This window comes from Harpia harpyja, chromosome 18 (genome assembly GCF_026419915.1).
Source record: "Harpia harpyja isolate bHarHar1 chromosome 18, bHarHar1 primary haplotype, whole genome shotgun sequence".
NCBI lineage: Eukaryota > Metazoa > Chordata > Aves > Accipitriformes > Accipitridae > Harpia > Harpia harpyja.
The window spans coordinates 17,713,044-17,736,183 of NC_068957.1; the positions used below are offsets into that span (position 1 = coordinate 17,713,044).

Consider the following 23,140-nt stretch of genomic DNA (forward strand, 5'->3'; position numbering starts at 1 on the left):
AACTGAAATCTGCTTCTGTTGTTTCTCTGATGTCTTGAAGGTCTTTTTAAGCTACTGATCTGAATGAGACTTCCTTTTGCTGCTCAACTCTATTCCTTCTGATGTTCGGTTAGTCCTGGTTCTGGTTGTGGTAAATAAAACATTCTCTTCACTAGGTTGTTCACCTTGACATTTGTCTGAAATCTATATAATCTGGGCCTATCTACTGCTGAAAACAGCAATTTTGACCTTACCTGCTTCTTGAAGCAGCTTAAATGCTTCTGTAGCTGTATGGTGAATAGAGCAGGGCATGGATTTGTCTGAAAGCTAAGTCATGAGAAAAAAATGTTAATTTTTAAGTATGTTATTTTTTTCAGTATTATTTGCTTGCAAAGGCCGAAGCCAGGAGCTGGAAGGTGGTATGCTGCTTCCAAATCTCAGGGTTTTGTAGGATGGTATCCAGAGCTTGCAGTTGTCAACACAGAAGGCTAAATGACACTGCATTTTTGCCTGTTCTTGGCATAAGCAGGCAGGATGAGATTTTTGCTTATAGTACTTGGTTTTTTCTCTGCTATCTTTGAAAGTCTTTTGGTATGTGTATACAGGCTAAAATTATTTGTTCGTATAAATTGTCAAAGGAGAAGCTAGTAACATAGTGACAAGACAAAAGCTGCTGAGATTGCTATTAATAAGTTCTGGGCATAAAAGTTATTAAGTAGGAATGTAATATTGAAGATGATGAGAAATTACTCACGATGTTACAGTTGGTTCATAAACAACTAAAATAATTAATGTTTAGTTCTGACTTCATAATTATGGACTTGTGGACGATACATAGGTTTTGTAGAATATGTGTTCAGTCCTCTAAGGTTGTGGAGGTTTGGTTTTTTTATTGGTTGGTGGGGGGTTTTTTTGGTCATTAGTGTTTCTGCTGGCAAATGGAAGTAGCACTACATAAAAGCAGCACTTCTTTCGAAGCAGCATTAGTGGCAGTGTTTTGAATTTAGGAAGGATTATTATTTAATCACTTTAAAGTGCTTTGTTGAACTCATTATGCATATGCTCTGTATTATGTACTTGACTCTTTATTTTGCCCTAAGAATGATCCTACTTTATATATGGAGGGGAGAATATATAGAATTCTTTGGGGCTTTAGTTTCTGTCCCTGAAATACATGTGTAATTATATATATCGGCTAGAGTCCTTCTGGAAAAAACATTTCACAGAAGTAGACCTTGTTGTCATTAATTCTGGTGTTTTTGATTCAAAAAGCTTGTTTAGGCTAGAGAATGTGGTACACTAACTGATCAGACCTTTATTTAAAACTGGGTATGGAATTAGGAAATCTTGCATTTGCTGCCCTTGTTCACTTAATGAAAAATTCTTCAGTACTACTCTGTTTATTTAAAAGGTACAGTTCTCCTCAGCTTTATCTTTAAAGATCCTGTGAGAGGCTGTAAGATGAAAAATTATTTTCTTTGAAGGCAAACCAGTGGTGATCAGCTGCTCCTTGTACCTTCGGTTTACTCAGTTACGCATGGGAAAAATGGCAGCATATTTTGCAGGCAGTTGACCACACTGCAGCTAGATCAAACACCGTAGGAGCTGGAAGCCAAGCAAGTGTTTTCAGAAAAGGAAAATAAGAATCTCCACTGATATTTGGAGATTCTGCTAATTTTACAAAGAAATACTCCTAATTTCCTTAGAGGTCAGATCAAGAGTTGTAGGCGAGGAATAGTGTTTCCTTAGTAAATGTTTTATTCCCTGCCATGTGCTTTTGCAACAAATAACTCAAACAGCAGTCTTTGCTGGAAAACGCTTTTTGAACTACAGCCTGGCTATTCTCAAGAAGCTGGACTAATCTGATGTTTTTACCAGACAAAACGAAGCAGTTTCACCTACATCTAAGGGTTCATAGGATGCATACAAAAAGATTCTTGTAATTGTTCATTTTAAATTGTTTTAAGGCAAACTCGTTGGGATTTGGTGTTCTTTTACTCATTGACTAAGTGACTTTTACTCCAAACCAATGACCCCTTACTTTATTCTTGCTTTGGGCTGAGAGCACATGTGGGGAGTTGCTGTGGCTCAGCTGGTGAGATGCTGTATTTTGTTAAGCTGTGGTGAGGGGATGTTGATGGTGTTTTATTGAGAATTACCCAGCTGATCGAACTACACTGTTCCGTTGAGTACAGTTCAAGTGCAATTTGATGATAAAACTGGGCCAGTCCTGCTGGAAGTCTGTTCTTTCTTTGCTCCACTGCAGAATTTTCTCTGTCTCCCTTGCAGTACTCTAAAGCTTGAAGAACTGGTGCAGGGAGCTAAACTTGACCAAAAACTGTTTTTTGTTGAATCTCCTTATGATAACTTCTGATTCTGAAAAGGAGCCCTTCTCAGTCCTCCTAGCTTAGGTCTGAGCAGAGACATTGATCATCTCATGTCTTTCCTTTCTGCTCCATTCTTGTATTTGTTTATGGCTCTAAACTTGTCAGTCCTATGGCCATCTGCGCAGCCAACAGTGTGTACTAGAGATTGGCAGTGGGATATATCTGTTTAAAAAGTACAGGAAAATCCTGTCCTTTCAGGTTCTTGTATAGCATGGAGTAGTCAGCAGGTAACTGTTGCTGAGCCCAGTGCCCCGGGGAGGAGAGGACCTGCTCAGAGGTTGTCCCAGCAAAAGTCAGACTGTCTGAAATGATTCCCTCCATGTCTGCGTAACTAGGATTCCTTGTGGAGCATGGGAATGTCTCCGGTGCCAGATGGTAGTGAGCCTGGATGAATAACTGCTTGCTTACTGCAGGAATGGTTTGGAGAGTAAGATGTGATAGCAAGGCTGATAATTGTGTGAATATCTGGGGTTTTCAAGCTTTGCTTGTTTTACTTGAGGCAGTTTAAATCCTGCACCGATTCCCTGCGAGCTAGTGTTTGCTAAAATAGCTTACGAACTCGGCAGTGTACCACTTTTTAAGAGAAGGGTATGTGAACTGCAGCTGATGCGTGTAGGATTCAGAGTGCTTGGTAGAACTGATTCATCCTCATCACTTTTTGCTGTTCCTTTGAATGTTCTGCAAGCTTTGTCAGCAATAACAACTTTTTTCATGACTTCCAGAATTTCAAGCTGTGATACTGAGACACTCTAAACAATGATTTGGTTCTGTGTTACATGGGGTGCTTGCAACTACTCCATAGAAAGTTTTGTGCTGGAAAGTAAGGACAGAATAGTGTAGCTGGAAGGCTGGCAGTTGAAATACCAAGGTAGGAGAAAGGCAGGGGGGTTTGTAATGCAGAAGTGACAGAGGGTGCTTGATAATACATTAAAAGGCATGAAATGAGCCTGGGAGGTGTGTGGAGGAAGTACAAGAAAAACGGAAAAGTTGAGTGAGAGTCATGCAATGTATTAAAAATAGCTGATTATGATTTTTTTTAAATACGCTTGCATGCTTCCTACTTGGGGATGTTGTGGAAGGGGGAGGACTAGGGAGCAAAGATGGCAGTCACTGTTAACTACTAGTTCTTTATATTTTTTCTTTTTAACTGTCACTGTTAGATTTTTTTAACTCCTGCATTAGTACACGTTGCATATGCATCCTTTCTTTCCTTGCAGCCTCGATTTATGGATAAAAGGGGGATGGGTGTATGACAGAAGAAGCAGCAACATTATGCTGCTTGTATCTTTGTTTTATCATCGCTATTACTTTGGCAGCTGCATTTCTGATTTCCAAATTTGACAGTTTCTTCTAATAAAATATTCACATGCTAAATCCAAATACTTCTGTTAATTCCATCACCTCTACAGCAGTTCTCATGGTAAGAGCTGGGTATTTGCAAATTTTTTCAAATGCTTGACAGTGCTTGTGTTTTGTGAGTGTCCCATTGTAGTGTTAACTGTTTGTTTCACATCAAGTTGTGCATACGTGAATTAGGTGTGTATAGCACGTAAATGATGCAGCGTATCCATTAATCAGGAATATAATCTAATTTTTGGTGGGAAGGGAGATAAACGACAACTTGCAGTTGATTGCTGTTTGTTGCTAAAATAACTAATAAGCTTTTTTTGTTTTATGTAATAGGCTGGATGGAAGGAAAACCATGCAACATTTATGAATGAACTGAAAAATCTTCAGGCTTCAGGACTAACTACCCTTGGTCAGGCACTCAGGTCATCATTTGACTTGTTAAATCTCAACAGATTAGTGTCTGGAATAGACAACTATGGACAGGTAACAAATCTTTTTATAGTCTTCTGCCTTCTTTATTTTTCTGTGTTTTTCGAAATTATAGCGGGCAAGGGATTTTGGTGGTTCAAGTTCGGTTTTGCATTTTACTACTTTTTAAAAATGTTGGATAGCTGTGTGTCCCAAGTTTTAATACACAGTGAACTTTTTTTTCTTTTTTCTTTCTTATTACATCTGCTGAACATACCCTGGAATATACTAGCACTTTTTTCCTTTTGAGCTACAAAGAAAGCAGTAGTATAAATGACCCCGACTGTAGACACACAATTGCTATGTGTGGGAGTATGTACACTGGATGGTAGTGAATCTGCTTTGCAGTTTTGTTATCTGTAGTTAATGTCCTGACTTCCCCTCTCTCACATTTGAAGAGTTTTTCACTGTTGTCATGAAATTGTGAGTTCCCTGTATTATTACCCATTTATATACTGCTTTTGTGGGCTAAGAGGGATTTTGTACTATTACTGGAGGAAAAAGACTAGTAATTCAAAAAATCTTTAGGGGGTGTGTGTGGGTGTACAGAGTAGCACATCTTGCATAGTTCTTTATGGCTCCACACCTATTGAAAGAAAATGACAGGATTATTTTGAAAGATTGCTCATCTTACTGTTTATTTTATAATGACAAAAATATAAGCCTATAACTGAGTGTTAAGGTTACTCTTAGCATTCCTGTGCTTTTGTCTCTAGGGAAGGAATCCATTCTTTTTGGAGCCATCTATTTTGATTACCATCACAGATGGAAACAAACTGACAAATACGTCTGGAGTTCAAGAGGAGGTAAACTTGAATTAAATTCTTTCAAGTTATAATCTTGCAAGTTGGTACTATGCTGAGATTAATATTAATTGTATTTTCCTGCTAATAGTACTTCTGTTTCATCAACCTTTTCTTTATAATAGAGAACAGAAACTAGTTATGCTGTCATTGCCCAGCCGGTAAATTCATAGTTCACATGGGATTCCAGACTATAACTTCAGATAAATTAGTGGATAGGAGAGAAGTGGGGTCCTTTACAGAGTAATGAATGAATTTGAGTATTGGTTTGTCAAGTACTTGAAATATTCTTAAATCTTTCTTTACCAGCTTCATCTTCCTTTGAATTCTCCTTTGCCTGGAAGTGAATTAACCAAAGAACCATTTCGTTGGGATCAAAGGCTGTTTGCTCTAGTGCTGCGTTTGCCAGGAGCTGCATCTGCTGAACCAGAGCAGCTTGGGAGTGTGCCTACTGACGAATCTGCTATCACACAGATGTGTGAAGTTACAGGAGGTAACTAGATGTTACTTTGCTTTGGTTCACATTTGGTATTTGCCTTAAAGTATTTCTTTTCCTTTGATTCAACTTCATCTCTTGCTGTTTTCTCCATCTGAATTACTAGGTGTCCATGTGAATCTGTGTGGTGTTTTTTGAGCTTGGTTTCCAGTAGCACAGGAGCACTTTGAAATAAAACCATATTCCTATTTCAGATCTTCTAGATGCGAGAGAATTTTCTTAATGCACCAGTAGGAGGGATTGGAAAATTTCTTAGATTGTCCTTCCAGAGGTTGGCTTTGCTCAGTCATGAGATTTGTTATTTAAATGATGAATTGAGTGGGACAGGTATTATTGAGATGTTAATTCTGCTGCAGGGCTAATAAGCTAAATTTAATCTTAAAAGAATTAATTCTGGAGCCTGTTCCTTGAGATGTGATCAAAATTTTTTTTTTTGATTGGTGCTTGAAAAAAATGTTGTGTGGGAGGGGGAAGTTCGGGTGTGTATAGAAGTTGGTAAGGTTTGGGTAGACAAAAGCAGATAGATTACATAGACTTGGTGAAATCAGATGTTCTTAAGGGCCTTTTATAAACTTGGCCTCGGACCAGCCTGATTTAGCCTTAATGGCCTCTTTTACTAATGAGTAAAAGCTCAGCAGGATGTGTTGTGTTTGGTGGGTTTTTTGGTGTTTTTTTTGTTTGGTTTTTTTGGGTTTTTTTTGTTTTTGTTTTTGTTTTTTTCCCCTCAGTTGTATTGCATTTGAGAAGTATTTTGCCTTTTACATAAACTTGTACAAAGTTTGTTGCTGTTATTATTTTGGATAAAACTGAAAGCTTTGGCAGTGTGACTTATATAATAAAACATCTTCCTTAACTAAGATTACTCAAAACTCGCTTTCATATTTTCCTTGTGTAATTTATCTCTTGCATAGGTCGTTCTTACTGCGTTCGGACACAAAGAATGTTGAATCAGTGTTTAGAATCTCTAGTTCAAAAAGTCCAAAGTGGAGTTGTTATTAACTTTGAAAAGTCAGGACCAGATCCAGCTCCTATTGGAGAAGGTATAGTAACTGTTTTGTTTTTTTTCCCCTAATGTTCAAGAAGAAATGTTTTGTGTGCATGCAAATGTCCTTAAGCATCTTCAGTGTCCTTCCCACCAGCTTTTCACTGTGGTGTACAGGATGGATCGGATGCCTAATACATTCTAAAAAAGCGATTCAGCTATAAAGCTTCTGTGCTTCAGTGATAGAGCTCTGGTATCTCTTTAAATACCCCAAATCATAATGGATGTGCTGTTCATAGCTTTTGAGTGGTTTTATGTTTGCTTATGTTTAGTCTTGGCTTTGTTATGTTTTTACAAGTGTTTGATCCTTGATAAGTTAAATGGTGCTATATGTTTTCATGTATTTGTATGGATGATCGACCTGCTTGCTAGCTCTCCTGTCAATCTTTTCTCACCTCTTTTTTGGGGGGCTGAGGGAAGTCAATGTTTGCAGGAAGTAGTAAAGCTTGAATTACAGTGTTGTCAAAACTTGGTTTTAAAATAATTAAATCCAGGACTAGTGTATCTAAACACTTCAACATCTCTAAACTAATCTCAATGCTTAATTTTCTGTATGTTTTCATTCTGCTATTAATCACAACACAGTAAGTTTCAGTTGAATGTTCTTAGCTGCAACTGAAAAACTCTGCAAAGAACAAGGAATTATTTTGCTAGCTCTAAAGTGCCTAACAGGGAAGAAGAAAATGCACTCTTAATGTGGAGCAGTTTTTCAGATTTGCAGAAATTCATGGCTGAAAGGAAGGAGAGCAAGCTGACCAGTTCATATTTAGGAAATGAGGATGTTCCTGGAATGTCAGAAACATAATAGCTTTTGGGATCCCCTGAGCATCCTAGCATAGCCAGTTTTATTCCTGCTTTCATTTTTAAATCGCCTTTTCCTTGCTGTATATATTTTTTTCTCCTTTTGCTTATTTAAATGTCATTTTATTGGAAGGCTTTCCTATAATGCTGTGCAGGACAGCACCTCAGCAAATTCCTGTCTGCCTGTTGGCCCAAATGCTCTCCTATGTGGCAAAATGACTGGTGAAATTTGTTGGTTTTTCGGGTTTTTTAAATTTTTGTCACATTTAAATCGTGATGCACTGTGGATATGAATGTATAAAAATATTGAGACTTTCCATCTTTATGGGAATTGGGAAAGTCCGAAACTAGAGAGAAATATGATAGGATCTACCAAAGCTATAAAAATCATTGTGTACTTAATGCAGAGAAACCAAATTGACATGTAACTGAAAGGTGTTTTCCATAGTAGTATTGGCCAGCTATCTAAAGCAAGGAAAATTAGTAATGTCAAATCTTTTTAAAATGAAGGAGATTCTTTAAATGGGTGATCTATGCTGTGCTGCTTGCTTTGAAGAGCAATCTTTGAAAACTAATGGTGAAATTCCGTACTGCTGCAAAATTCTTTGTCCTCAGTGCGAAGAGTCTGCTCTGGTATATTGCAGTGGACTGGTGGAGAGAACACTGGTCTTTCCAGTAGACAGTGGGGTTTAAGTGATCTGTGAATTGTTACTAACTAAAAAATATTACACAAGCTGCACCTGCAAGATGCATCTAACTTTTCTCCACTTTCAGTTTCCACTAATGGCAGCATCAGTCAGTGAGCTTTGCAAATTATCAGTCTTTACAGATGCAGCAGAACTAAAAACTGTAGGCTTGCTGTTGCCTATCAGATCTATGTCAAAGTACTAAGCTGAAGCAAATAGCATTTTCCATAATATGTGAGTATGCCTTGTTGCACTAATTATCTCATGGCGATGCCACAGGAGCAGAAGAGTAGATGTGGGCAAATGTTATCATTGTTTCTCAGATGATGCTATTCTACATTTTAATGTATAGGTTTTTTTCACCCACTGATGTAAAGATCTGTATGTCTTTGAAACAATTGTAATAAAACTCCTTATTGGTTGCTAATACAGAAATTTTGCTGGGAGGCAAATGCATGTATGTAGCGCTTTATTTTCTTTTTGTTGTTATTTTGCTTTGTTCAAATTTTAGATGGACTTGTTGATTCATCCAGACCCATCAATTCATTTGCTTCTCAACCGTGGCATAGTTGTCATAAACTCATTTATGTACGGCCTAACCCTAAAACGGGTGTTCCTGTTGGGCATTGGCCAATCCCAGAATCTTTTTGGCCTGATCAGAATTCACCAACCCTGGTAAGTAAAATAAGAACTGAAAAAAGGATTCTACACCTAATTAAAAAGACTGAAAACGAATACTACAGTAGTGTTTTACTTCCTCTGTTTACTAATATGATCTGACTTTGCTTTAAAAGGGTAGTTAAAACTGTTTTTAACACAGAATGGTATCATCTAATGTAGATACTGTATGCTGTGATGTTTTTTGCATCTCGATGGTTTACTTCCATGTATATGGTTAGTTAATTTTGGTAAATGGCTTTTGAAAGATTATAAAATTGAACTGTAAATTACTTCACATACCACAAATCATAGTGAGCCTATTAAATTTTAATCAAAGCTTTATAAAATGTATTTATATGGAAAAAGGAGTATTTGTTTTTGATAGATGATCAACCGTGTTTTCTCTGCTTAGTATTACTTCATGTATGGACTCTTTCACTAGCAGGAAGAATTAAAACTGAAACAGAAGAGCTACCCCATTCAGAAAATGAGGAGAAAACAGCATTCATTTCTCCTTTTCTTACTGAAATGATCGTACATTTGGCATGCCTTACTAAACATCTAGTTTTTGTTAGGCATGTTGTTTCTGTACTTTGCAAGTGCTCAAGGTACTGTCTGTCCATTTCTGCCCTCCCTCCCCGGTTCAAAAGGAAGAAAAATCAGTCTTGTGGGGAATATCTTAAGATATCCTTTGAAGAGAGTGCGGTTTCACATCTGGAATTCTGTGAACATCAAGCTGGGAAGCAGAGTTGAAGTTTTCTTTAAACCTATCTGTGCTGTTATAGGTTGATTGACATGGAGGTTTTTAAATATCAAGATAAATAGCTGAATATTAACCATGCTTTTCTCTTGGCGGGAAGAATGTGTGTATCAGTGTGTGGCGCTTTTTTCTTTTTTTTAAAGTTAGAGAAATATCTGGTTAATCTATATTCTGTTGTGGGAACGTGTATCTTTTTTTCTCTGTTAAAGGAAATTGTGGAAACTGAGAGTTTAAGCCTATAGGATGCTAAAATATCCACTTGTGTATCTTTTTAAGAGATTTTTTTATCGCAAATACCAGACAATTGATGTGCTTTTCCCCCTTCCTTTTAGCCTCCGCGCACAGCTCACCCTGTTGTGAGGTTCTCCTGTGTTGATTGTGAGCCAATGGTAATAGACAAGCTTCCTTTTGACAAGTATGAGCTTGAGCCTTCACCCTTAACACAGTACATCTTGGAACGAAAGTCTCCCCATACCTGCTGGCAGGTATTTGGCCTTTAATTCTAGAAATGTAATGGGTATCCTAAGGTACTTTAGTCTTTGTAAGCCTGAGGAATTGGGGTCTGGTTGCAGACTCTGCATTTGATGAGAAGAAGCATGTCAAGGTTTCGGTTACCTCCTTTCTAATAGAATTATCAGGAATCAGAATGAGTGTTCCCTCTACAGGCTTTGTAATCTCATTTAATTCTGTTTCTAGGTCCATCTCATTTTGCTAAGAAATGTGTCCTGCAAGTTCCATTTTTGGCTAAATTGAAATTCTCTGTAGGCTTCCATTTGCTTACAGGGAAAACCTAGCACTAGTTTCCATCATGTTACCTAATCAACAGCTGCAAATAATTTCCACTAGATGGTTGAAACTGCTAATGGGAATTGAATGGAAGCTGTTGATCTTGTTGACTAGATTGGCCTTGAAGAGGTCAAAGTTCTATTGCTGAAATCCTTTGTCACATGCTCCTTTTGTGATTTTTGGATAAGTGACTTGTTTCTGTGTCCTCTACAAAACAAGGATTGCAATTCCCTTCTGAATGGGGTTCCTGTAAAGAATGGCTTAATAAGTACACCAGGAGTTTGCTTAATGTGATGGAAAGATGTGTTTGGAGGTGTCTCTTTCATGTTTCTGTTTCCCTGATATATTTTCAGTTAAGTTGTAATATTTAACATGCATATTCAGAAGAAAAATTTAACTTAGTTTTAATAAACTAGTTTTTAAAATGTCCTTTAAGCATTTATAGGTACATTATTTGCCTAAGTTATTTTAATAACTCTGCTGTTTTTCAAAAACTGCTTTTTTTCTCCCAGCTACGTATCAGACCCTTACAAACTTGAGAAATAGGCTCATTGTCATAGAAACCACGTAACAAACCCTGTTCCTTATGCCCTGAAAAAAACAGAGGAAAAACACTTCCTTTTTACTGCAAGGTTTACTTTTTTTGGGGGAAACCCATTTTTGGTTAGATGTGGGTTGACTGTCCCAATAAGAATACGTACCATCTTTATCCTATTGAAATAGTTGTTTGCATGTATTGCTTTTCAAGGTTAATACCCCATATATATACACTCAAAAAAAAAAAAAAAAGCCAATGTTAAGAATGTTGGTGCTTGGCGTAATTAAAAGACATTCTTGAATGTTTGTTTGTTATGCTTAATTTCTGTGCTTAAAAAGTTTCTTTTCAGAGCATCACTTCAAAGTAGTGTCAGTAAAGCACTAAAGATTATACTGTGCAGAGCATTTCCACATTGTCTGGGGGTACACTAGATGTTGCATGTCTCAGTTTTGTGATTGAGCAATGTATGTGCATGCTCATCCTGATATGTGCAACCTCGAACTTGGCTGCTCTTTATAATTTGCTGTCTTAATGCAATTAGATTCAGATTGATTTTAATTTTTAAATGCCCCATGCTTAATATTCTTCATATTCTTCTAATACAGTGAATATCTCTTATTCTTTGTCAGGTATTTGTGAGTAGCAGTGGAAAATACAGCGAACTTGGCCATCCGTTCGGGTATTTAAAAGCAAGCACTACTTTAACCTGTGTAAACCTCTTTGTGATGCCTTACAACTATCCTGTTTTACTTCCGTTGTTAGGTGGGTAATAAATTTACATTGGACTGCCAATGCAGCTACTTCAGAGTAAAAGAAAAACAATAATGGTTGGTGTTCTGCCTTAGTTTGAGACATTATAAAATAATGGAGATCAGAGAGTAGAGAATGTTGCAAACTCTTTAACATAATTTGGGAGGAGAGGATTTTCATACCCCCTCTCCCTTTTTTTCTCTCCAGCAGAGGAGGAGAGCTACCTGCTTCCAGTGCATGTTTGATGCTGTTCACCTCCTAGACACGTAGCCTCTTCCTTAACCTGGAGTAAGCTTCAACCTCCATTCTTTTCCCTCATTTAGGGTGTGGTGTATCCAGGTTTTGCAGTTGCTCTTGTAGCAGCTAATTTTTTACTGGAAGATCAGATGCAGTGTTTGTGTCATGGGTGTTGGGAAGAGGGAATTCCCTGACGCAGTTTAGAACAGTAAGAAGGAATTGAGCAGTGAAACAGTCTACATTTCTTCCCTGCCCAAAGGACCAGTGTGGTTTTTTTTCACTCCCACAATGAAATTACTTTCTACAGGAAAGACGGTATGAAAAGGTACTGTGTGAATAACTGCCATAATAATTATGGCTATTAGGGTTCTGGCATAAAGGTAATGGCAGAGAGGAGAGTTTACTGGGTGCTGCTAACCCTTTTAGTTACAGATGCTGTAAGGCTTTTTTTGTTCTGGTTTTTGTGGGTGTGTTTAGTGATACAGAGTAACAGTGGAGCTCAAGAGAATTAATGTTGACTCTTAACTGTCTTACACAGGATTTTTCCATTCATTTCTAGAAAAAAAACCACAACTGAGTTCAGGAGTGCTTTTTTGTAATCATGGTCATAACCAAAAAAAGAAATTTGTGCTTGCTGATAATTTGAATGTGTCTTATATAGTCATCCATGTAGCCTAATAATTGTCCCAAAGTGTGCAAGTAGGATATTTCTAGACTAAATTAGAGTTTCTGCAAGTTTGTGGCTACTGAATTACTGCAGCATCTCCACTAGCTGAAAAGCCATCAGTGTTGACATTTGCAGTTCTGTGTCTTCCCTGGCAGCTCTTGTCTTCCCCCTGCCTTTTTTGCAGGGGTGTAAAGCTCTTCCTACTCTTTGGAGAAAGGCATTTTTTCAGTATGTGTAGTGCTATTCTGTAGTTTAATCACCTGGTATCCCACATCTTAAATTTCTGAAGGCTGTTTAAAGGAAAATGCAGAGCTTCCATGTTGCCTGAGTTGTAGAGCAGATGTTTTCTCTAGAATGCAAATACTGTGCATTCCATATTGTTAACACAAACACATACACAAAGTGTTAGGTTCAGATCTCATTCCAGGGCTTTGTTTATCCTTGGTCTCTAAGGCATGGTGAAATTAAGTTCCATGGAATATACATAAAACGCAAAAGCAGATCTGACCCCTTTTCTCCGTAGTAGTACAGATTACCAAGATGATAAGCAGCATACCTGTTAAATTATTTGTAGATGTTTTAAAAAATACTGACTCTGTGTTTGTCTCGGTAGGTAGGGGTTGTTTAAACCCTCCCCCTGTGTCTGTCTTAATACATACCGATAGTGGATACTGATGGTTCAGCAGAGGACTGATTTGCATGTGTAAAACCAATCTTTCATTACTCTCACCCTGGTTAAAAAGGATGTGAGAACTTCCAAGCACAGAAGTCTGCTCTCTTCAGCCACTACTACCTGTATTGCCGCATCAGTGTGGTTCTAGTGGCTGCTGCCCTACTGGTAGAATATTGTGTTGGAGGCCTGGGACTTACCCTGGGATTGTACTGTGGATAATCTCTCTCCGTTCCTTCCAGTGACTCTTTCAGACAAAGCCAAAACCACTTTACAACTGTATTTGTACTGTCGTATCAGGTGGCTTATGTGTGTTCAACCTTATAAACAGATAGCAAGATGCTTAAGACTTTTTTTTGCTTGCATTTTTGTTTTCCTCCTGTGTTCTTGAGCCAGGGAAGTTTTAATTCTGTTTTTGGAAAATAATCTAAGAGACAGCCCTAAAAGACAGGGTAAGATAGGCATGCATGAGGAAGCTTGCAGACAATACTTGAGCAAACTGAAACAAGTTGTAGTGGTCTGTGACTGAAGGAGGTAAATTGTACCACCACATCCTATAGATCTGGTGATTTTATATCTCAGTTTCTGCAAGAGTGGATTTGGGAATGCTGTAGCTTCTCCTAGTTTGTAACTTAATGGGTCTGCTTTTAGAATCTGAAGCTTTGTAAGGAAAGGAGCCAATTAATGAGAATTCATAGAACAGTGAAGCCACACTGTATATGTGTGTATGTGTAACATAGTCCATATGTTAACCTGACCTATGCACTATGGTAAATTGGTTGTCTGACAAAAATTCTGGTCTCTAGTTCTTTTACAGAGGTAAGACAGACCATGTGGGATGTGCTGCTGCAGCTGAGCAGCTCCTTTTTGCTCTCATAGGAAAGGCTAGAGAGGCATCATGACTAGCTTGGGGTGGTGGTTTGGTCTGAGAACCGAGGCAGTAGGGTGCAGTTCTTATCATCTTTTTTGTTCAGTGTGAGGCAGACTTCTGAAGACAGAACTTTTCAGAGACAGATGCTGACATACTTTGCTGAGTATGTTTGGCCCACAGATTATAGAAATTTCCTCTTGAAGGATTGTTGCCTTTAACTGATACTAGCAAAGCTGTTGTACTTCAGATACTGTTCTATTTAAAAACTATTATACAGCCAAGTTCATAAAGTAGAAGTCAAAGGGTTAGAGAGAGAGCTTAGCAAAGATGAGGTATATTTCTAAAGGCTTCTGCCTTGCCTAAGATGTTTCCTTGCCTGATCTTAGCTGCATTAGTGGGAGGGCAGGCACTGCTGGGCAATAGGAGTGATTGTTCATTAGGAGCGTCAGCAGAAGCAATAGTGAAATGGCCATGATGAAAATACCATGAGAAGGTGGTTAATCCCCTTTCTCTGTGGGTCTAAATATGCAGAAGGATGAGCATTTAGAAAATGTCTTCCCATGAAGGACTGCAACACGGACAGTTTCCTTTGATGCTTTTACAGGCTCCTTGAGAGAACCTACAAGTAATGATTTTATATTTTGGAAACCAAGGGCTGCCTTTCTCACAAATGTGAACATAGCATGCTGTGACACTGGGAGGGAGAGCCAAACACTTTGTATCAATGTGCCACAATACCTTTTTTTAATGGTGGATGCTATTTTACATTGTAGTGCCTTATTTTTGGCTAGATTGTTTGCAGGGAAGGATACTACTTTCAGTGAATGTGAAGTCTTGAGTCTCTGCTGCTTAAAACAAATGAGTATATCTGTTAGTGCAGAGGCATTAGAAAGCCCAGAGAATTATAGGAGTCAACAGGGAATGGTGGTGTACTTGCTCAGGTGGAATTTAATGTGAGTGGTGATTTAAAAAAAAAAAAAAAAAGTGTAAGTTTTTACTTTGGGTTACATAGTGCAAGCTATCACTCACAACTAGACTGTTTTCACATGAACTGATCTTGTAATTAGGCTCCAGCTGAACTAAAATTACCTGCTGACCATTCTTGCTCTCATGCTCTTTTTAACTGTTCACTGAGCTTGAAAGTGCATCAAGCCCCCTATGTGGTACTGGGTATTAAAGATGTGTATTGGTATCCTGTTTGTCACAATTTGGTTGTTTTGTACATTAATCTGAAGTGGATAAAGACTTTGCAACACAGTTTTAAATTAACTGGTCTGTCTGTAGTTTTACCTGCTCTCTTGAATTATTGCAGCTTGTGGGCCTTTCCTAGTGTTTTTTTTTTATACCATGTTCCCAATTATCCACTGCTTTCAGCTCCCTCTGAGTTTAGAAGTAAAAAGAATTCAGCATTAAGTGGACTACTTAAAGAGTAGTGTCTGAAAATGAATAGGTTAGATTAAAACTAATTTATGAAAGTATTTTTTTTCAATACTTTTGGATTTTTATCTACAGAAGTTTGGGATTTAATCTATGAAAGACATAGTTAACTGGGTTACTGTTTGTTTGCTTAATGTAAACTATTATGTGCAGCCCAGGGCACAAAAAGTACATTTCAAGTGCCTGTGTTGCAATCTGCTGACAGTGTATGTCTCAAGCTCTTGTGATAGAGGCAGGTAAGATGTTGATGATGTTCCCATTGAAACTTGTGGCTATGTTTACCACCATGACTGTCTTCCTTTTGGAGGGTAGGAGTTCCTGCAGTGAGTTTGTGCTGTGGGGAGGCTCTCATTTTAAATAGACAAATCTTCACTGAAGCTCTGCTTAAAGAACTTCTTATAGAATCATAGAATCATTTCGGTTGGAAAAGACCTTCAAGATCATCAAGTCCAACCATTAACCATGCCCCCTAAACCATGCCCTGGAGTACCCTGTCCACTCGCTTTTTTAATACCTCCAGGGATGGTGAATCAACCACTTCCCTGGGCAGCCCATTCCAATGTTTGACAACCCTCTCAGTAAAAAAATTTTTCCTAATATCTAACCTAAATCTCCCTTGCCTCAACTTGAGGCCATTTCCTCTCGTCCTATCTCCAGCCACCTGACAGAAGAGACCAACACCCACCTCACTACAACCCCCTTTCAGGTAGTTGTAGAGCGTGATAAGGTCTCCCCTCAGCCTCCTCTTTTCTAGACTGAACAACCCCAGATCCCTCAGCCACTCCTCATAAGACTTGTGCTCCAGGCCCTTCACCAACTTCGATACTTCTTACTTCGATAGCAAAGATCAGGGAGGTGCTTTTGCATTTTATGTCTCAGACTACAGCTATGCTGTGGATTAGGGATCATAGCTAGCTGAGCCAATATGCATTATGAATGTCTGTGCCATTTAAGAGTGGCTGTGCAGTCGAATTGTAGGCGTTACATATACTGGTACAACCTTCACGGTGCAGGAAGTGAGACAGTAAAAAGGCGTTGATAAGGGGTTTAAGGTTCAAGCTGTACTCATAATCAACTCAGACTTTAAAATATTAGGACATACTATAATACTGAACATTTTAATTTTTATTTTTTTTTTTTTTAATTTTGGGAGAGGGGTATACTTTAACTTCCATTTTGCTGAAAAAAGCTAAGAGGCCTATAAGATAAGAATGGATGTTACTTTATATTTGTCATATGTCATGATATCATCACAGGTTCTTTGGGATAATAGTGCTAAGCATGTGGTATATTGAGATTTTAAATGGAGTTTTAACTTGTCCTCTCAAACTCCGCCCCAATTCCTTCAGGCCAGGAAGGAGAACAAGTAGCATCTGTAGTGTGGTTTTTATATGCGATACAGAATTCATTTAGATTGGAAAATACCTGTAATTAAGTGTGGTTTCATTGTGAGAACTTGGAAAATCGTATCTTAACATCTGTTCGATTTGTGCAGAATACTATGCAAGTCAAATTTTGTTCTCCAAATACATCTTCCTGAAAGCTCAATCTGGAGAAAACAATTTCCTCGCTGCATCTGTCTTTCGCACACTCTCTTCTGTGCATCTCTGTTTCCTGCAGCTCTCCCCAGTTAATTTTTGGACATCCCTTTCTCTAGTCCTGCGTGTCCTTCCATTAGCCTCACTTCGCCAGCATGTTACAGCCATACTAAGGAGAAACTTGATTTCAACTGATGATTCATAATTTCAAGTGATAAATTGCAGGATACTGTGCTCATTTTTGATGTTTAGAGATCACTGTTACAATTTATAGCATGCATGGCAAATAGGTACATGCTTCAACTCAGTGATTCCTAAATGGCAATATGCACACCGCTAGTGTGAGCAAGGTATTTCTAAAACAGCATCCAAAGGAAATAATCTGTCTGGTTGCCCCTCTCTTAAAGGGCAGCAGTTTTTGTAGCTAATTGCTGTCTCTTGTCTATATCTGTGGGAGAGTTTGCTGCTCTGGCAGGAGGCAGGCAGTGTGGATGGAGGTACAGCCCTTCTCTGCTGGGGGGCAGCTGCTGCTGTTGTCAGCAGAGTCCAGCAAAGCTGACCAGAAGGATTCCCTGCTCTGATAGTTTTTTTTTGTTTGTTTGTTTGTTTTATTTCCCTTTGATGCCCAAGAATATTTTTACTGGAGACCAGAATTCGTCATGCAGGTTGAACAAAAGAAGGCTGGGCTGAAAATGGAAATTGAACCAAATGAATGTTTTTTGTTTTAATCAGATAGGAGTCCCTGATGATGTGAGAGAGAGGCAAGGGAGGTGAAATTCTTGACAGGTGGATCTGTTGCACCTTCCATGCTGCTAGTAGTTCTGTGCAGTATTAAGTCTGGTGTACCTTGTAAGTTTGTCTGTAATGAGGACTTGTTCTGGACTGTCTACTGCAGCTAAGACTGGGGATTCACAATCCTTCAAACCTAAGGTTAAGAACAGTTTTTGTGGGGAAGCCCCAATGGGAGATGGGTGGAGGGAGAAAAAAAGGGAGGGGAACCTGGCACGTTGAATTTTGCATAATGCTAATGGTCTGGGACTATATAAATGAAACATTCTTTTGTTGTTTTCCTTGTTGCAGATGACTTGTTTAAGGTTCACAAACTTAAGCCAAATCTGAAGTGGCGACAGGCTTTTGACAACTACTTAAAAACGATGCCTCCTTACTACTTACTGGTATGTTCCTTTTCTCATTTCATCCTCCTGAGTATAATGGCTGGTGTGACCAGAGTCCTGTGCATCATACCTCTTCCTAGTAAATTTTGTTTACATAATTATGATGACATTTTAGGTAGTAAACATGTTGCTTTGCAGAGGTATGTAGATCAGGTCAAACATTTTTAAGAAATAAATAAATTTCTAGTAATATTGAGTAATAGTAACTGTATGAAGATATTAAATGTGTTTCCTGGTCATTAAATATTAAATAAGCCTTGATCTGAAGTACTTTAGATTGTTAGAGAAACCAAATTTGGCATTATTTTTGTAACTTGATAAGGAAAATGCAGATTTGTTTGTTTATTAATGTGGGTGAAGTGCTAGAACTTGGGAAGCTGATACTAAGAGAACTGGCTGGGCCAAATAAAGGGTGGGGGGAGGCACTGTGTCACCTTTACATGTAGCTTGGACAATGCACCTCAATATGGACTTGCATCATCCCGGCTATTCTGGTACCGAGCCTTTGAGTGGAAATTGCCAGTGGCACCAAACTGTGTGGTGTCTTGGTAATGTGGCATAATGTCCATCGCGAGCTAGTTAGACTACCAAACTCATGTCACATGTTATCTGAATAGACTTGAATTTTAGTGGCCAAAAGTGGAAAAGCTAGAGCACTAATCCATGTGCCTTAGCTTCCTGTAATTGATCTTATAAATTTTTTTTTTAAAGACTTATTCTCTTACTATTGTGTATTTTGTTTTCCTTATAGCCATTAAAGAAAGCCCTAAGGATGATGGGAGCTCCAAATCTGATATCAGATAATTTAGATTGTGGACTTAGTTACAGTGTTATCTCTTACCTTAAAAAACTCAGCCAACAGGTAGTATTGATAAAACCTTTGCAATTAGAAGTGCGTTGATTATTTAGTTTGTGGTAATCTCATTATAAAGCAGTTAATCCCTGTGGGAGTTCATACGGGTGTGCAGCATATATTATAATTGAAGATTGGTGAGCATTTTCACCGCCAATATGGATGAATCCAGAGTGGTTCTGTAGCCAGTGATTGTGCCTTCTGTAAGTGGTGGAGGGGAGTGTGAAGGAGACCTCTTCAGCTATATTTTAAGTATCTGCTAGATCTTTAAACTCCAAAGATTATCACTAATTGGATTTATGACTGCTCTTGCCGTTGTTCTTCACAGCTGAAGTCAGAGGCTTGCTCTCAGTCTCATGTTTATTTGCATGTGTGCCTTGACAATGTGTATGTTGCAAAAAAAGTATGTTCTTGTCCACGGGGAATAAAATCACAGCTCAAGCTTTATATCTGAGCTTCCTGTTTCCTTCAGGTCAATCCAATCCATGTGTTAAGCATGACCTGGTGGGAAATAGTCTTATGTATCTTTTTCTCTTTGTCAAGAATGCTATTTCAGGTGTAACTGTCTCAAAGCTGTGCCCCCTTAGCATGAATGGTTCTTAGAACAGTAGTTTAATATCTAGAAGTCAGTGGGGAAGCAGTGCAGCCTTTAAAATTACAATGAAAAAAATCCTCCTCCTTAAAGAATGCACAAAATACTTTCCAAAAGCGTCTGAGTGACTGAGCATCTCTTAGACAGAAAACTTCCTGTGGTATTTCAGTAACTTAATGATATGCAAATTCATATTATTTGTCTGCAATATGGAGTTGGAATGGCTTGAGATGGCTACTGTGGTTTTCACAGACATTCTCAGCGCATGAAATAGTTTAAATGTGTTGGATGCATTATAAGCTCCTGTACAGGGACAAGCAATTCCAGAATTCTGCTGTGCTCCTGCTGTCATTAAATTCAGTTTCCCACAGATAGTGAAGCAAACTCTGCAGAGGATGAGATCTGGGGGAAGTGGGTTGCAATCACCGTGGGTTTTGGTTGGTTGGGGTTTTTTGGAGGTATTGCCAGTGGGTAAAAATCTTACTTTGAATACAGTTAAAGATAAATACAGTAAAATTAACTGTAGCTATAATAAGAGATCTGTGCTAATTGGAGAAATAGTGTGCTTTTAGAAACTTACTGATGAAGCAAATTTCTTTTCTTTTACGACTTTTCTCCTTTATTGCAAACATAGTGCAAACCTTAGTTTGTAGGTTGTTTCAAAAATAAAATCTGCAATTATGTTACTGTATATGAATAATACTGTTGTTTTAGATGCAACTTTATAGTAACCTAAGGCATCCCACCTTCCGTTATTTTTTTTTTTTGCTTTCCCTTTAAAGATGATTCTTTAGGGACACAGAAGAGTCACAGACTTGCAGCAAAGTCAGGGATATTCACAGACCTCCTACTGGCATATAAATTTAGATACACTGGCTAAATATTTTTTCCATATGCTAGCACATTAGGGTTTCTTTCTACTTGAGATCTAATCAATGTAATCCAATATATCCCTGGGTAGGTAGTTCTCCTGTTTGTTGAGTAGTTGGGAATTAAATTTATAGTTTTATTCTGTTAATGTACTATGTGTTTTGTACTGGAAATCTGCAATGCCTTCTGATTCTTTAACTCATGGTGTGATTCCATTTTAGACAAAAATAGAGTCGGAACGGATAATAGGTTCAGTGGGTAAGAAAGTTCCACAAGAAATTGGAATAAAAGTGAAAAATCACTCCAGTGGCCTCTCCTTGGTACACAGTAGGGATTTTAAGCAACTGCTGCAAGGAATCACTGGGGAATCTCCACTGAGACTGGCGGAAATGAATGTTAAAGAATTTGCTGGCTTCCACATAGGACTTTTAAACAAGGTAAACAGCATAGTGATCTTGCATGATTAAGCAGTTGATCTCGTCTGTTTTAAATGGGTAACTTTTATGGACTTAGTGTAGAAGAAGGAGGTTAAGTACTTTCACTGAATCGTGAAGAGTGCAGCATAGGCATAAATAGTGAGAAGAGTAAATGCAATTTTTTTTCACTTGATTTTGGGACACTGAGAGTCCCATGGTAGTAGAGAAAGATTACTCTGTTTTAAGTGACAATCTCTGCAAAAGATAGCTAATGTTATTCATACAGGAATTAACATGCTTAGTCTTAATGGAGCTGAAAGTGCTAATGCTGAATAAGGTCTCGTTGAAACGACAGTCATTGGTTCTGCTGTATCCAGTTATGGAGCTCTGAAGTTATTTTAGAATAATTTTTTTAATAGTTAACGTTATTACAGTTTATAGAGGAATTTCTCTGTGCGTGACAACTGATGGGTTCACTGAAAGTTATTTGTTTGGTTATAAAACTAGGATTTGAAGCCACAGGCATTCAGAAATGCATATGATATTCCTCGTCGCAGTCTTCTAGACCAGCTAACTAGAATGAGAACCAATCTTCTGAAAACACACAGGCTTATCTTGGGGCAGGATGAAGGTAAGTAGTCACTGTTCTTCATTAACAGTTTGGAGAGAGTACAGCTGGTTTGTTTTTTTTTTTTTTATGCTCTGAAGTAGTGTTTTCTGTCCTGGGTGTGGGAGCAGAAGTGGACATTGCATCATTTGTTGCGTCAGTCAGTGTCCTTTTCTTGACTCTGAAGGGGAAAAGAAGGAAATTTTTGCCTTCTGTCATGCAAGATGTCATGCTTGCTTTGAATTTTAAAAATAAGTTTCATGGGAGAGCTTTCCTGTACACTAAGGTTCAGTAGACATGTTTTTTATAGTGATGGCGGCTTAAAGCAGGGAGGGGCTTATTTTGTTTCACCCTCGTTAGGTGCTGGTGGTCTAAAGAGGCAGTTGCTAGCATAGAGATTAAACTTGCTTATTTTTCGTTTTTCTGCCAGTTAAGCTCAGCTCTTGCAAGCCTTTTTTCCAAAATTGTAGTCTTCAGCTCTTCCTCTGTAGTGAAAAGAAATAGTAATTTCTAGTTCTTAAATGCTAACACTTGCAATTGAAGTGTGTGAAGTTTGTATTGCCTTAATTTTAAGGTAGACTAAATTAAGATCTCTTGTTCTGTTGCAGACTGCCTTCATAGTGTTCCTGTTGCTCAAATGGGAAACTACCAGGAATACCTGAAAATGATGCCTTCACCCCTTCGGGAGATTGACCCGGATCAACCGAAAAGACTTCATACATTTGGCAATCCATTTAAACAGGATAAGAAGGTAGGAGGAGCCATGCTGTCTGCTGTATCTTTATATTTAACATGGCTTGAAATAATTCGCAAGTAGAATTTCTCTCCTGCAACTGCAGTGTTTTGGTAACCTCTGCAGCTCTTCTGTCATGTGCAGAAAGGAGTGCTGTCTTTCACATGGTCCAAGAGAAACGTGTAAAGAATCATGCTCATTTACAGAATGCCACTGGTTTGTCTCTGGTTACAGTGTACATTAGGTATCTCTGTTCTGCGAGCTGTAAAGTGTTCTCAAAGCCACCTGAATTTTAGCACAGGGACTTCCTCCATTAACACATTGATGAAACAATTTCTATTGTACTGTTTTTAAAACATTTTTTCTTTCTTTTTCAGGGTATGATGATAGATGAAGCAGATGAATTTGTCACTGGGCCTCAGAATAAGATTAAGCGTCCCGGAGAGCCCAATACTCCAGCATCACTAAAGAGGAGGCGTAGCATGTCACCACTGTTGAGACGGCCACAGTCACCACCCGTCGTAACGAATCATGTCGGTGGGAAAGGGCCACCATCTGCTTCTGGATCCCCATCGTATCTGAACCTCAAAGGCATCCCAGCAAATAAAGGTATATTGAGTTGTAGTACAGCAGCCTGCGTGGTTACAAGTGGGAATATCTGTGCCAAAAAATAAAAGCTCCCTGTATGCTGAGTTGATTCAAAAGGGTATATAGGCATGTATGTATGCTTTAGTGTTATGTAGGACTGAATTTCTTTTGTTGGCCTAGATAAAAAGGCTGCTGCTATAGCTGATGAAGTCTGGAATAAAAAAAAATAATTTTGAAGAACTGTTTTTAAAAAAAAATTGCTGAAACCTTTTGCCAAGGTGATTTGGAGGTAGCAAGGATTTCAGATCAGCTTTTAGTTCTCATTTGTGTATTCTGTGGTGGGAAAGAAAAGTTAAAATATGGTTACGTTTTCACTTCCC

At 38.3% G+C, this 23,140-nt stretch overlaps 1 protein-coding gene across 7 annotated transcripts in view; it reads left to right on the top strand.

Moving 5' to 3' along the window:
• Window positions 1-23,140, top strand: part of LOC128153703 (integrator complex subunit 6-like) — a 42,734-nt gene that overhangs the window by 15,416 nt on the left and 4,178 nt on the right. For 3 of the 7 annotated variants that reach the window (XR_008239067.1, XR_008239068.1, XM_052813303.1), the window contains exons 3-15: window positions 4,050-4,199; window positions 4,901-4,990; window positions 5,297-5,480; window positions 6,395-6,523; window positions 8,524-8,687; window positions 9,765-9,917; window positions 11,386-11,518; window positions 18,007-18,101; window positions 18,853-18,963; window positions 20,638-20,853; window positions 21,340-21,463; window positions 22,048-22,190; window positions 22,550-22,781. Coding sequence is in view for 5 of the 7 variants with exons in the window: in XM_052813303.1 (XP_052669263.1) it covers window positions 4,050-4,199; window positions 4,901-4,990; window positions 5,297-5,480; window positions 6,395-6,523; window positions 8,524-8,687; window positions 9,765-9,917; window positions 11,386-11,518; window positions 18,007-18,101; window positions 18,853-18,963; window positions 20,638-20,853; window positions 21,340-21,463; window positions 22,048-22,190; window positions 22,550-22,781 (1,924 nt within the window). In the remaining 2 variants the exon portion in view is untranslated. Of the gene's footprint in view, window positions 1-3,770; window positions 3,787-4,049; window positions 4,200-4,900; window positions 4,991-5,296; window positions 5,481-6,394; window positions 6,524-8,523; window positions 8,688-9,764; window positions 9,918-11,385; window positions 11,519-11,713; window positions 11,795-18,006; window positions 18,102-18,852; window positions 18,964-20,637; window positions 20,854-21,339; window positions 21,464-22,047; window positions 22,191-22,549; window positions 22,782-23,140 lie in introns of those variants that run through there. The other 4 variants (XM_052813306.1, XM_052813305.1, XM_052813307.1 and 1 more) reach the window with 4 other exon arrangements.